The sequence below is a fragment of the Apodemus sylvaticus genome, chromosome 2 (genome assembly GCF_947179515.1).
Source record: "Apodemus sylvaticus chromosome 2, mApoSyl1.1, whole genome shotgun sequence".
NCBI classification, from domain to species: Eukaryota; Metazoa; Chordata; class Mammalia; order Rodentia; family Muridae; genus Apodemus; species Apodemus sylvaticus.
The window spans coordinates 113,491,903-113,507,195 of record NC_067473.1 but is presented as its reverse complement, the minus strand read 5'-3'; the positions used below and the strand labels follow the sequence as shown (position 1 = coordinate 113,507,195).

The window sequence follows — 15,293 nt, the reverse complement described above, 5'->3', positions numbered from 1 at the left end:
GGGCCACAGAGTACAGGGGTGTGGGAGACAAAGGGGGGGTGCCAGCGTCACTCTTGCGGAGTGTGTGAAGTGAGTGTCTGAGAGCGGCCTTCATGCCCTGGTGTCATGACTGATAAATTCCTTTTCCTAAACTTGTACAGAAACTCCAGCTGTGTTGCTCTGAGGCAGCAGAGGAGAACCTGCCCCTGTGTGCTCACCGAAGTCCCTCCCACAGCAGATGGCTTTGGGGACATCGGCCCAGCCTGTTTCCCACCCCTGCATGCAGGCCTTCAGTAATACAGGACACCGTGACCTAAGGTTAATTAAACATGGGATCCGTGTCTGGAAAGTTTGAACAGGGTCTCTCAGTTAACCAGACCTCCCCGGTGACGCCTGGGAACACGAAGATGGGGAAGGTGAGGGTGCAGGCAGAACGAGGAACAAACAGATCTACCACAAGCTGTTGGAGAGGCCATGCAGCCCACAGAGGGGACTCCAGGTCGCTGCATGCTCCAAGCCTGGCCGCCCCATCTGAGTAGAAGCTCTTCTGCTCCCAGATGGAGGGCCCATACACACTGCCTTGGCCGAGACCCAATCCCTAGAAGTCTCTCCTTCCTCCCGCTGTTTCTTTCTCTTTTGAGACTTAGCTGCCCACTGAAGCTGATCTCTTTTAGATGAACTATGCTCTAAAGTAAGCAAGGTATGAGCAGACCCTCCCTTCCAGTGCACACTCTAGTCCCAGGGTATAGGAGGTCACTTGGGACGGGTGCTGGTCAGAAATGCTGACCACAGCAAAAAGCTACCACAGGTCATCTTAACGGCCATTTCCATCCCCGTTGGATCTGCTGGCCTGCATGTGTGTAAGAAGCACAGAGCCCTGGGCCCTAGGAGGTTATTTCTAGAACTGCCGGAGGCATTCTCCCATCTGGGCACAGGGGACAGACAGGTCAGTAGTTAAGAATGCCTGCTTCTCTTGCAGAAGCCCCAGGTTCAGTGCTCAACACATATTAAGTAGCCCACAATCACCTGTCCCTACAGCTCTGGGAGGTTAGGCGTCTCTTCTGGCTTGAGGGGGCCCACATACATACACACACACACATACACACACAGCACACACACACACATACACAGAGCACATGCATATACATAAAGTAAAAATAAGTGAGTCTTTTTTAAAAAGAAAGAAAAGTCACATTGACCTGGTATAGCGGTTTGTGTCTATAATCTCATCACTTGGGAGGCTGAGGCAGGAGGATTGCTATGAGTCTAGGCCAGCTTGGACCACAGTGATTCTCTGTTAGTTCAAGGGGTAGGAAGTTTGTTTCAGGTGAGAGCTATGCCAATGGGGCTGCTAATGAACCTTTTTTTCAGCCTTTCCACTTCTCATCTCTCCATTGGTGACTATGTTGGGTGGCAGTGAACGGACTTGTAACAAACACAGTTACAATGGAAACAGTATCTCTGTATCTCTCTTTCTGTGTCCAATCCCACCCAAGCAGGTTTCTTTACTCTCAGTATAACACTATATATGAAATTCTAGGGTTTAGAGAGCCTTCTTAAAAACCCTAAGATTGTGCTGGAGAGATGGCTCAGTGGTTAAGAGCGTGCACTGTTTCTGCCAAAGACTCAGACTCATTCCCAGCATCAGCGTCAGGAGGCTCAACCACTTTTAACTCCAGGAAATCTGACCCCTCTTCTGGACTCCACAAGCTCCTGCACTCATATGCATATGCCCCTATTTATGCACGCATAAACACAAAATTCAAAATAAAAATTTTAAATCTTTAAAATTGCAAGACTGGGAATTATAAATAATGGGAATGGTTAGAACCAGAAGTTCCTGGGAACCAGTAAAAGATGGGGGGGAGCCCATGGGCTGAGAGAAGGCTCTGTGGGTATTGGGTGCTTGTGTTCAATCCCTGGGACACATGTGGTAGAAAAAGCTCCTCTCCCCCTAACCACACCCCGTGTGTGTATGTGTGTGTGTATGTGTGTGTGTGTGTGTGTGCGTGTGTGTATGCTAAAACAAACAAACAAACAAACACCACAAAGACTAAAGCCAAGCAGAGGTAGAACAGTCTATAGAAAGAAAACCAGGTCAAGGAGAGCCACGGTGGCTATGTTCTGAGGAGGGGACAGGCATGTGGCTGCCTTCCCAGCAGTGCTTTTGGATGGCATCAGGCCAATCTTGGTGTGTGTGGCGGTAGGACAATGTCAGCCCAGGCTTATTTTGAAAGCCCCTTAGCCTTTTCCTTCTGAGTTCCCTGAGCCACTCTGCTCCTCAGGGCGGGGGAAGGGCATCCGTTTTAATGTGAGATCAGAGAGCTAGCCCATGTAGGAATCCCCTGAGTGCAGGGTAACCCCACATGGAGGGAAACCACTGCCTTCATCAGTGTCACCCGTTCTGGAGACCCAAAATGATAAAAAGGTAATTTACTCCGTCACAGCTGCCAACCATAATCCTAGATGTCCTCAATGTTTGGTTCAGTGAATTTCAACATGGCCTAGTGAATTCATTATCATTTAAAAGTGGATCGTTGCAGCTAAGAGGGAGAGAAAAGCAAGAAATTAAGGACACATGAGGAGACTCAGAGAGAAGTGAGATGGGTTAGAAGTGCCGAAACTGAAGATTGATGGCCTTGGAGAAATTTCCAGAAACCATGAGGCAAGACGCTGGGGTCTGACAAGCCTCACCCTGAGGCTGGGAGATTAGCATATGCAGTAGGCCAGCTAGCAGACTGGAAGGCTAGAACCCTCACAGATCCACCTCTCACATATAGAGCTGCAGAGGAGAAGCCAGGGTATGCAAATGAGGTAGAAAGGTGGATACTATGCAAATGACCCAAAAAGGGTCTCTACTCTCCAGACAGTATCCTTGAACTTCTAAGCTCCCTCCCTCTCCTGCTTACTTCCTGTCTTGGAAGTGTATTCCTTCCTTCTTAATAAACTCTCTGCTACTGTTCCTCTCCACTTGTCCCCGCCCAGGTTTTTCACTCAGGCACATACAAACCAGAATCTCTCAACAGGTGCCCACTGGACTCACACCCACCAATAACAGCTACAGAATAGTTTATTGTATTTTGTTTTGTTTGTATATAGGTATTTTGCCTTCATGTATGTCAAGGCATGATGTCCATGCAGTGCCCACAGAGGCCATGTTGAATCACCTGGGCCTAGAGGTACAGATGGTTGAGAACCACCATGTGGATGCTGAGACTCAAACTCCAGTCCTCGGGAAGAATCGCCACTGAGCCACCTTTCCAACTTTCACTGGAGGATTTTTAAGAATGGGGGTTCTAGTATCAGTTTTTAAAGCTGAGTATCTCAGGGGCTGGAGAAACATCTGCCTTTCCCCTTCTCTCTTCTTCCTTTGTTCACTCCTAACCCAAAGCTGAGAAAGCTATCCCATTTTAAAGATTCAGGCTTTAAAAGAAACCCATTTTTCAGGGTGTGGAGACATGGCTCTGTGCTTAAGAGAGCTTGTTGCTCTTCCAGAGACGCTATCTGAGTTCGGAACCTAAGCTCAGTTACCAACAACAGAATATGGCAGGCAGCTCACGACTGGCTATAGATCCAACTCTGGAGTATCTGAAGGATCACATTCAGATCCACATAATGAAAACAATAAAATAAATCTTTTAAAGAGAAACTTGTGCTGGGTAAGTTTTTTGTCAACTTGACACAAGCTAAGGTCATTTGAGAGGAGGAAACCTCGATTAAGAAAAGGCCTCCGTGGGCCTGGAGAGATGGCTCAGCAGTCAGGAGCACTGTCTGTTCTTCCAGAGGACACAGGTTTAATTCCCAGCACCCACATGGCAGCTCACCACTGTCTGAAGCTCCAGTTCCAGAGACTCTGGCACCCTCACACAGACACACATGCAAACAAAATAAAAATGGACATAAAAATAAATAAATCTTAAAAATGAAAGAGAATGCCTCGGTAATCTGAGTTGTAGAAAGGCCTGTATGGCACTTTCTTAATTAGTGATTGATGGGGGATGGCCCAGCCCATGGTGCATGGTGCCATCTTGGGGGGGTGGTCCTAGGCTGAGTGAGACCTGAGGGGCAAACCGGTCAGCAGCACTCCTCTGTGGCCTCTGCATCGGCTCCTCAGCCAGATTCCTGCCCTCAGTGCTATTATACGGAACTGTAGATAAACAAGTCCTTTCCTCTCAACTGGCCTTTTGATCATGATGTTTCATCACAGCAATAGTGACCCTAACTAAGACAAACACAACCATCTTTGTGAATATATTTGAAGAAGCATGCTTCCGAGACTCCTGGGTAGAGGAGATGTTGCAGAGAGAAATTAGTCCTCTACCTTTGCTCCTCCTCATCAGAAATCAGACAGAGGACTGGGAGGTGTGGGTCAGGTAGTAGAGTGCTTGCCTAGCCCGCACTCTGGTCCCTGGTACCACTGCTAGTGCAGGTCTGTGAGTCCCAGCACTCTGGAAGGTAGAGGCAGGAGGATCAGGAATTCAAGGCTGGGTTGGGCTACCTAGCAAGTTAGGCCCATCCTGGGATACGTGAGACCCTGCCAGAAGGGGTTAGGAGGGCAAAGAAAGAGACAGAGACAGAGACAGAGACAGAGACAGAGAGCTCACAGGAAAGGAAAGAAGGAGAGAAAGGGAAAAAGGCAACATGAAAAGCTTCTTGATCCTAAAGCCTTGGATTTCTGTGAGGCTCACACGCATACATACACACACATATATACACAATGTGTGTGTGCATGTACATGTGTGCAACAGGAGTATGCCTGGTGCCTACAAAGGCAGAAGAGGGTATTAAATACCCTGGGACTGGAGTTACAGACAGGTGTGAGCAGCCATGCGGGCACTGGGAATCAAACCCAGGTCCTCTGAAAGAGTAGCCAGTGCTCATATCTGCTGAGCCATAACATTAGCCTCAGTTTGTTTGTTTGTTTTTTTAATGGCCTTATAATGGTTCAATACCCAGTAGGTAGAAGTGAGTGAGCTTCAATATTTTTTTCTTGAGCCTCCCATCAGAAGGAGTTTATAATCATCTCAGCAACGGTGAAGCTGCTCAAGCCAACAAAATGTCTGCTCATTGAGGCAAAAGACTCCGTGGTCTTAATGTGGGCCAGCGTGTGTGAGCACACTGTGGGAGAGCCGGTCAGACACACTGAACTGGGTCTTTATCTCAGTTGGTAACTCCTGGCAGTCCGGTGTGACCAGCCATCCAGTTCACCTGGAACAGACTTGATTTTATCCCTGGAAGACCTGCCTCCTTATCCTTGAAGGACCTTCATCCTGCGACAATAGAGGCAGGTGGCCATCCACCGTAGCTGGCCACCTACAGACAAGGGGACTGAATGATGGGACATCCCAGCTTAGGTCTGGCCCATCTGGTTGGGTCCTGGGTCAGGTTATCATTAGCTGCTGAGTAAGGTGGAAATGAACTCATGCATCTAATACTTCTCCTAAGCATCTTGCTTCTATGTTATCGCAAGAGATTCTCAGACAACAAAAATGCAGCCGCTTGTGTTCTCATGCTAATTATGTTACCCCAGTGTCCTGCAGGTAGGACTGTGTGTCCCCAGTTGGTTTTTGACTGGTCAATAAAGCTACCAGTGGCTAATGGCTGGGAAGGGAGACAGAGGAGGGACTTTTAGGATTTGGGGAAGGGACTGAGGAAGGAGGAAGAGGGGATTCCGCCCTGAGAGGGTGTAGGGTCGGACCACATCAGAAAGGTGCAGGAAGGTGGGGACGACAGACGGTATATGGGTACAGGGGGAAGTGGCCCCAGGTGAGCTGCACAGCAGGCTCCAGGACAGCAAAGACGAAATATAGATGTAGTAAGTATTAACTCAGGAACGTTGGAGGAGAGAACAGGTTAACCTCGGGGACATTTGGGAGTGGCCCAGCCATTGGGCAGAGTTGGCGTGAGCATCTGCTGGTAGTTTAGAGCAGATCAATCAATCAATCAATCGCTGCTTCACAAAAATGCTTTCCAGGGCAGAAAACATGTCTCTTACCCATGATCACTGTGGCTTGAAGGGTCTAGACATATGCATTCTAGGCTGGAAAGCAGCTTCAAAGACCTTTAAGAATTGAGTTCCTAAATTATGTTCACATTGAAAAAGGGATTGGTAATAAAGAAGAAGAGGGAGAGGTGCGGAGAGAATCTGCTATCCCCACTTATTCCCCACCAGCCTATCTCTTTCACCATAGGCCAGTTTGGCTACTTGGAAGGCTCTAGTTTCCACCCCGTGTCCGGCATGGTGACTGACCACTGACAAGAATATCATTCACAGGCCTTGGAGTCTCCTGGTAGTTTCGCAGCTTCACTGATTGCAGGCTGGATTGTGCTTTGTGTTTTTGAACTTTGATCTCCTGAAATAAATATGGGATAATGATACGCCTCTCTCTCAGGGTAAGGTGAGGATTAACGAAGATGATTATACTGCCCGCTTCAAACTATCACAGAGCGACATCAAATCAAAACAGCACAGTCCTAGCAAGCAACAGCAACAAATAAAAACATCCGCAGAGCCATGGACCAGAAGAGGAAGGAGAGGCTACAAGGGACCACGCACAGCAGTCAGCTGGTATCCCACAAAGGTCTGAGACTGTACAGAGGGGAGAGTGGTTACTTTATTCATCAGTACTGGTAAACAGTGGGTATTCTTATTCAAAACAATGAAACCAGACACCAACCTTCTGCCATCCACAAGAACTAACTCAAAATCAATTAAACACTCCAGAGTAAAACTTCCAAGCCAGTAACAGGAAGGATGGCCCAGTGGTCAAAGGCACTACCTTCCACGCTGAGGACCCAAGTTTGATCCCTGGTTTCCCATCTCCTGGTTCAGGGGAGAACTGACTCCTACAAACTGTCCTTAGAACGCCACACGTTCACCACAACACAAACCTCTGCCCTCAAAATAGGTGTAAATTTTTTATTTTATTATTATTATTATTATTATTATTATTTTGGTTTTTCAAGACAGGGTTTCTCTGTGTAGCCCTAGCTGTCCCGGAACTCACTCTGTAGACCAGGCTGGCCTTGAACCTGCCTCTGCCTCCCAAGTGCTGGGATTACAGGCGTACACCACCATGGCCCGGCGGAAAAATACTTTTTGAAAAAAATTTCAGACCACAAAACTCCCTTCCAAAATGAAGGGAAAGCTCCTAAAAAAAGTTCTGTTGATGATTTTTATTTTTGTTTTTGTTTTTGTTTTTGTTTTTTGTTTTTTGTTTTGTTTTTTGTTTTTTGTGTTTTTGGGGGCATTTATTTGCCACCAACAGCACAAGTAACAAAAAGCCCATGGGTGAGGCAGCATCAAATGAAAGTGGCCGGCACTACAAACCTCAGCGCATCCCCAGGGCTGGGACGCCAAGCACATGGCCACCAGGCCTGGTTCACATGGTGCTGGGCATCAAACCAAAGCTTTTTGTGCACCAGGCAGGGGCTTTGAGTCATACCCCCAGCCCTGAGGAACAGAGGCCTCGGTCAGCTTTGTCAGTGAGAGGGATAATGGATCCCTGAGAGTCAACGCTAAAGTCAGCCATATCTACAAAGAACCCCCCACCTGGCCGTACTGTACCCACCAACAGGTTGGCTCTCCAGAACACGCCCCTGAAGGAACTTACGAGTCCTTTTGGTAAAATCCACAGCACCTCCCTGGCTGCTGGCCCTGACCCCCAGGCCAGCCAGCTCCTGCTGAGGTTTGCCTGGTTGCAGGGACCACTGGACTTTTTGCAGGCCTGAAAGATGTCCCTTTGAATCGCTTTTTCTTTGAGAGTAACTGGGGACTGGAAACCCAATGTGAATTGAAGGGAAATCTGTGGAAAAAAGCACAGAGAAGGAGAGTCTGTGATTCAGCCAGTTACAGAGGCAGCTTCAGAAGCAGTGTGGAGGATGTGGGGTACCTTGATGGAGCCAAAATTCAGGAAAGGCGGGGAACCAGTGCAGCAGGCGCTGGATGCAGGTTCTGTTAGAATACACATCTCTCAGTCTTGCCACTCTACAGCAGTGATGGCAGCAAGCCCAGGGAAACAAGCCCACATTTAAAGCTTGAAGCTTGCTTTCTACTGCAGGCTTCTATTCACCCACCATTATAAAATCAAAATGTCATGGCTCAGAAGTCATTATTACATGTTGCTCTTATAGAAGACCTGAATTTGGTTCCTAGCATCCATTCTAGGCAGTTCATAACAACCTGCCTGATACTCTCCTCAGGACTCTGAGGTACCTGTTCTCACATGTTCACATAATTAACTACATACAGACACACACATATATATTTTCAAATCATCAGGGACTGTTTACTGCAGACTTCAGGGCCTCCAAGCCAGAAATTCTGCTCCAACAAGAACAGCTCCATGGTTGCCTCGCGCAGGTTCTAACAGAGCTGCTCATTTCTGAGTGTTCTAAATGTTGGTATCTGTCATCGATTATAGCTGGGAGCACTGGTAAACTCAATGGCTTTATGTTGGTGGAAACTCTGCCCTAATGCACACAGACAAAAGACCCAGCCATGCAGTCCCTAGAGACAGTTCAGTCTTTTAATATGAAGACAAGACATTATCAACTACAAAGTTCACACCTCAAAAACTTCACATTTGAGTTACAAAAAGAAAATTTAATGCCAAAAAATTGGGCGTGTTTGAGGGGCATGTATGCATGTTCGCACGTATGTGCTTACATGTATGTGCATGTCATGTGCTTGTGGAAGCCCAAGATTGATGCCAGACGCTTTAACTACTCTCCATGCTATTTATTCAGGCAAACCCTCTGCCTTGAACCCAGAGCTGGATGACTGGGTGCACCTAGCTAGCCACCTCACTCTAAGGATTCCATATCTCTACCTTCCAAGTGCTGAAATTACAGACGCCCACCACATGCAACCAACATCTACATGTGTTCTGGGGAGCCGAACTCTGGTTTCCACACTTGCACAGCAAACAGCACTGGGCTGTCTCCCCAGCCCATCAGAATGTTGTTAAAGTAAGCTTATGGTTTTGCGTTGGGCCAGTCTGAGCTAGCTAAGTGTTCTTGAGGAGCCTGGGCTGGACATGCCTGCTAGGTCACGGCATACTGGTCCCACCAGCTTTGAAGACACACTGCCGAGAGTCAAGGAAAGAGACAGCTCTCTGTAGTTCCCAACTAGAAGTGCTGATATGGTGGCATGGACAGAATTCTCAGACCCCGGGGGATTCACATAAGGTTTTCAAAGCGTCTTCACCTTGTTCTGGATGTCTCTTCCTGTAGCTTGTGGGGTCCAGCTTTTTGACCCCAGCCTTCTCCTCTTCCACCTTCATCACTACAAAGGAAAAGATGTGCAGAGCTTCAGAACATTAAAGGGTACAGGAGACTAGGAAGATGGTCCAGTCAGTGAAGTCTTGCCTTGCTAGCAGAGTTTGATTCCAGAATCCACTTAAAAAATTGATTTCTTTTATATCTCTGTGTGACATCAGATGCTATTAGAGATGGTTGTGAGCCACTCTGTAGCTGCTGGGAACTGGACTTAGGAGCTCTAGAAGAGCAGCCAGTGCTCTTAACCACTGAGCCATCTCTCTGTCCCTCTCACCCCCAGAACCCACTTTTAAAAAAGCCAGATGTGGTACTGCACACTTGCCAGTTCAGTGATTGGGAGCGAGAGACAGGGGTTCTCTGACCACCCAGCATAGCTGAATTTCAGAGTTCCAGGCAAAAATGAGAAAGCTTGTCTCAAACCACAAGGTGGAGGGCATGTGGAGGAATGGAACCTTATGCTAACCTCTAACCTCCACATGTACAAGATGTCTGTGTCATGCTCACCTGAACACACATACACACACAAAATAAAATAAGATTGTGAATTTAAAAAATAAAATACAGATGAGAATGGCTACCATTAATAGGTAGTGTTTTGAGTGCTTCCTATGTACGACTTAATAGAATCGTCTTACCAATGCTGTATTAGTATTGGTATTGATATAGGTATTGGTATTGGTATTAATTTACTCTGCTGAGGACTCAACTCAGAGGATGTCTTGCTTATCTTAATAAACAAGTATTTATCCACCAAACCGAACCTCTAGCCATACTAGTCCCATTATGTAGATATGGAACTGAGGTGCCAAGAATTTTAACTACTGCCAAAATAGAGAAAGAGAACTTCAACCCCAGATTGTCTGTTTTGAGAACTGTACAGAGTTCTTAGCCTTAAGGTTTCTAAATATACAGTTCTACCATTAAAGAAAATAGACTATTTCATGGAAAATTTTACATATAAAATGGTAGATATAAAAACTTTCTAAATTAATTGAAGGTGGAATTAGAAACATTTGTGATAAAATCAAAGATTTACATTGAAAACATTTCTGATAAAATAGAGGAAATATATAGAAAGATATATTAAAATTGAAGATTATCATGAAAAATAATGCAGATAAAATGGTAGACATAAAAACATTACTAAATTAATTAAAATGGGAATTACAAACATTTTCTGATAAAATTGAAGATTTACATGAGAAATATTTCTGTTAGTCTGTCTTTTTATTGGGGAGTTGAGTCCATTGTTGTTAAGAGATATTAAGGAATAGTGATTGTTGCTTCCTGTTATTTTTGATGTTATTTATATGTTTGTGTAGGTATCTTCTTTTGGGTTTGTTGGCAGATTACTTTCTTGCTTTTTCCATGAAATAGTCCATTTTAACGTGTTTTTCTATATATTTCTTGAATTTTACCAGAAATATTTTCCATGTAAATCTTCAATTTTATCTGAAAATGTTTATAATTCCACCTTCAATCAACTTAAAATTATCTTTATGCCTATCACTCTATCTGTATAATTTCCATGATAATCTTTAATTTCAACATGTTTTTCTATGTATTTCTTCAATTTTATCAGAAATATTTTCCATGTAAATCTTCAAGTTTATCAGAAAATGTTTATAATTCCACTTTCAGTCAACTTAGGAATACTTTTATGCCTACCCTTATTATATCTACATAAAAGTTTCCATGATAATCTTCAATTCTAACATGTTTAACATTTTTAATACCTAAAATTTTTCTACAATTTTATCAGAAATATTTTCTATGTAAATCTTCAATTCTATCATAAAATGTTTCTATTTCATATTTCAATTAATTTAGCAATGTTTTACATGTCTACCACTTTACTCTTTAATTTTCCATGAAAATTGTCAATTTTAATGTGTTTTTTTATCTCTTCTATTTTATCTGAAATATTTTCCATGTAAATCTTTAATTTTATCATAAGCGTTTTTACTTCCCTTTTCAATAAAAAAAAACAAAAAAATTAGAAATGTCAAATTTGACATTAAAAATGTTTTGAATACCTGAATTAACCAACTACGAACTACTGGTACAAAAAGCTTAGTTTTGTTTGTTGTTGTTTTGAGACAGGGTCTCATTACGTAGCACTAGCTGGCCTGAAGTTCACTGTGTAGACAGAGCTAGTCTCTAACTCACAGGTACTCCTGTCCCTGCCTCTTGGGTGCTGAGATTAAAGGTGGTCACCACAACACCTGGTGTGCTCACCACCACACCCACCATGTTCAAAAACTTTTGTGCAATAGAAAGTGAATGACTTTCTATTCACTGAGCACAGCAGCACACTCTTTTTACCCCAGGTCTCAGGAGCAGAGGCCAGGAGAGCTCTGTGTTTGAGGCCAGCCTGGTCAACACAGTGAATTCCAGGTCAACCAGGGCTACATACGGAGATCCCATTTCAAAAACAAACAACAATCACAAAACATACTCAATTAATTGTGACAACAAATGCCACACCTGTAGAGCGTTAGCCATGTGTCTGAGAGCTGGCGTGCATCTGCCCTGATCTGCTGTTCTCTATGCCTGGCCAGTGTCAGTGTCATATTGGCTATTAAGTTCTCTGAATAACTGTCTTGGGGGATGGAGAGGAGGGCCAGAGGGAAAGGCTGGGGCAGAGTGTCTGGGGCAATGGCCGACAGACCTCCAAGATGACTGCTAACTTTCTTTTGCTTCCTTGTAATGACAGCTCCATCTCATTAGTAATGCAAATTGCTCTCTGCTGTTTTGTTTATTTATACATTCACTTATTTACTTTATGTATATGAGTACACTGTAGCTGTACAGATGGTGGTGAACCTTCATGTGGTTGCTGGGAATTGAATTTAGGACCTCTGCTTGCTCTAGTCAACCCCACTAGCTCCGGGGTAGGCCTCGCTCACTCTGGTTAACCTTGCTTGTTTAGTCCCTGCAGCACTAACCCAAAGATTCGTTTATTGTTATAAATAAGTACACTGTAGCTGTCTTCAGACACCCAAGAAGAGGGGGTCAGATCTCATTATGGTTGGTTGTGAGCCACCCTGTGGTTCCTGGGATTTGAACTCAGGACCTTCAGAAGAACAGTCAGTGCTCTTAACCACTGAGCCATCTCTCCAGCACTCCCTCCCCTTCTGCTGTTTCAAATCTTGACATCATAGCACATCTGGAAAGCTCCATATATAGGACAGAAATGAAGAATAAGTCCTATTCTAAGAAAATTTCAACACACTCCTGAAGGTCCCCTAACATAACTCATGAATGATTTACCTTTAAAATGTGCTATTCAAAATCCCAGTGAAGTGGCTCTGGGTAAAAACACTGCCCCCAAAGTCTGGGGAATTCCTGAGCTCAATTTCCAAAATCCACATAAAGGTAGAGAGAGAGAACTGACTCTACAAAGCTGTCCTCTGATCTCTCTAGACTAGCATCACACACACACACACATACACACACACACACACACACACACACGATGGTGAATTAAATAATTCATATTTAAAATCACAACAATGCAGCTCTCTCCCTTTTAATGCCTGTACTTATATCTGAATGTCTACTTTTGCCCCCACAAGGCAGCATCTCATGTATCTTATAATGGATTCAAGCTTGATGTATGAACACACACACACACACACACACATTTATACATTGGAAAAACATCAACAAGGAGACTAAAATCATTTGCTCCAGGTCATAGAGCCAGCTCTGGTAGAGCCAGGATTCAAACTGAATTCTTTCTGATTCTTAAGCCCAAGGAAGCAAGGGAGGGGAGAATGGGAGAGAAAGGACGGGGAGAGGGAGGAGAGACAGGGAGTAGGGGTCTGGGATTGGCTTCCATCAGTCACCCACTTTTGGGTTCCAGGCTCTGAGCACTGTCTGAATCCCCGTCCTCACCACAACCAGGGCCCCATAGAGTTGGCACTTCCCTCAACATCTTCAGTTGATTGAACGACTATGTCCGAAGAGAACCAACCCCGACAACTACCCTCTGTGATATGTTACCAAACGGTTTTTAGCAATGACCCCTGGTATGAAGTAGACAGAAGAACTTGCAAGGACAGTTTCTCCTACCTCCAGGCTCTCCCTTACCCAACTAGAACCACCATTTCCTTATCCACCTCAGCTCCCAAATGGCACTGGCCTTGAGCATGGTTCACAGTTCAGACCAAATCACCAAATCTTCTGTTGTCCTGAGACACTGGCCGGCACCTTTCCATGCCGCTGCTGTCAGGATCCCCAAGAAAAATCTAAAACCTTCCTTACAAAATCAATACTCTAAACTTGGAGGGCTGAATCAATGGTGGACTGGCACACAGACACCCCAAGTCCCCACCCAAGCAGCCTTTGTGTCCAGGGTAGCAGGACATAGAGATACAGCCAGCCATAGAGACACATAGCACCTCACACCCATCAAAACCCTGGTGGCAGTCATCTGCCACCTAAACACCCACCCCACCCCCACCCACAGGGCACATTGATTCAGGCAAACCCATTCAGATATGTGCATCCGAGGCCTGGACACGGTTGGGACTAAACAGTCTGATTATTAGGGAAGAACAGCAAAGGTTGCTAATTCATCCTCAGTATGGGCAGCCGTGACTCTAGACATGAACGACCCAAGAGAAGGCCTGTGCTACATTCGCTGTACTTAAACATTTAGGAATTTTCCTTCCACCTGAATTTTAAGCAATTTGACCTTTACATTTAAGAATTTAGACAAGACAGCATGGTGTCTGGTGAACCAGAGGATCTCAGCAAAAGACTTCCCCTCTGGCATACCATGGATGATTTTGTCCAATAAGCCATGGCAGGACCATGCCAGATCTCAGGAAGCTGAGCTAGAAACCAGACAGAGGAAGGAGGACACGGCTTCAGATGCCTGTCGTCCGTTGAGAGATAGAGGCAGGAGGATCAGGAATTCAGGACCAGCCTGTGCTACTTACACAGCTCTGGGCCAGCCTGGGACACATGAGACCCTACCTCAAACAAACCAAACAAAACAAAGAACAGAGAAACCAGAGGAAGGCCATCTTTTGACCAGAGGCTCACTTGTTGCCACCAGGCCTGCCAAGCAAACCCCTACACTCCAGAAGAGAAAGAGAAAAAAACAAGAAAATGAAATGTCCCTAAGCAACTGTCAGTAACCACGCCACGCACCACATCCACAACCTAGAAGCAGAGCTGCAGAATGAATAGCTGGCCACCTGTCTTTCTCCATCCCCAGTGTTACAGCAACAGGCACCATCTATTTCTCTAAACTCTCGGGGAGAGGAGAGCCAAGCCTCAGGCTTCTGGGTGCTTCTGAAGTATTGCCAGTCTCACAAGCATGGGAAAGGCAGACAGAAATACAAGGGGTCAAGAAGTGAAAGATACTTGCTTCCTTCAAATGGAAGCAAGCTGAAACCATTCACCAGGGTTCTGAGAGCACAGAAGTCTCTGCTCAGCTCCATTCATCAAACCAGTGGGCTCCAGAAAGACAAATACAGTCCAATAAGGAAAGGCAAACACCCTGGGCTCATCTAGAGATTTGTCTAGCCTTCTGGGCCAGTGTGTGTGACAGTCCCACCTCAACACTCAGGATCCACACTGGAAAAAACACTCCGTATATGACACTTCAGGCTGCAGACCTACCTGTGTGTTCTTAGCAGTGGACACCAGGCTCCAAATTGTAGGAAGACCAGAGCCCCTGGCTCAGCTCCTGTTGGGTTGCAGGAAGGCTTTCTGTGGCTTCCCGGCTGAGCAGTATTTGGGGCATTGGAGATTGACTTCTGGGGTTCAGTAGCGGTCAGCCGTGTGACTGGGGTGGGGGAAGGAATACTCCCGCAGGGTCAGGCATGGATGATGATTGGCTGGACAGACCAGGGTATGGCAGGGGCTGACTGGGGACAACAACAGTCATGGGCAGGGGACTTTGCTCCCAGTTTCTTTTCAGATTTCATTGGTGATTTTAACCTGGTGAGTATTTCATGGCTGTGATATAATCCAGTCTTGAATCTGAAATACCGATTCATCTCCCTGCTCAGTTTTAT

The 15,293-nt window shown here is 45.4% G+C and overlaps 1 protein-coding gene across 2 annotated transcripts in view; it reads right to left on the bottom strand.

Annotated features, from left to right (window-relative positions):
- Window positions 1-15,018, bottom strand: part of Slc4a5 (solute carrier family 4 member 5) — an 80,262-nt gene extending 65,244 nt beyond the window's left edge. For both annotated transcript variants that reach the window (XM_052174097.1, XM_052174098.1), the window contains exons 1-3: window positions 14,896-15,018; window positions 9,188-9,265; window positions 7,593-7,784 (exon numbers count right to left, since the gene is read on the bottom strand). In XM_052174097.1, coding sequence (XP_052030057.1) covers window positions 7,593-7,784; window positions 9,188-9,263 — 268 coding nt within the window. In that variant the 5' untranslated portion in view covers window positions 9,264-9,265; window positions 14,896-15,018. The remainder of the gene's footprint in view (window positions 1-7,592; window positions 7,785-9,187; window positions 9,266-14,895) is intronic.
- Window positions 15,019-15,293: the final 275 nt, after the last annotated feature.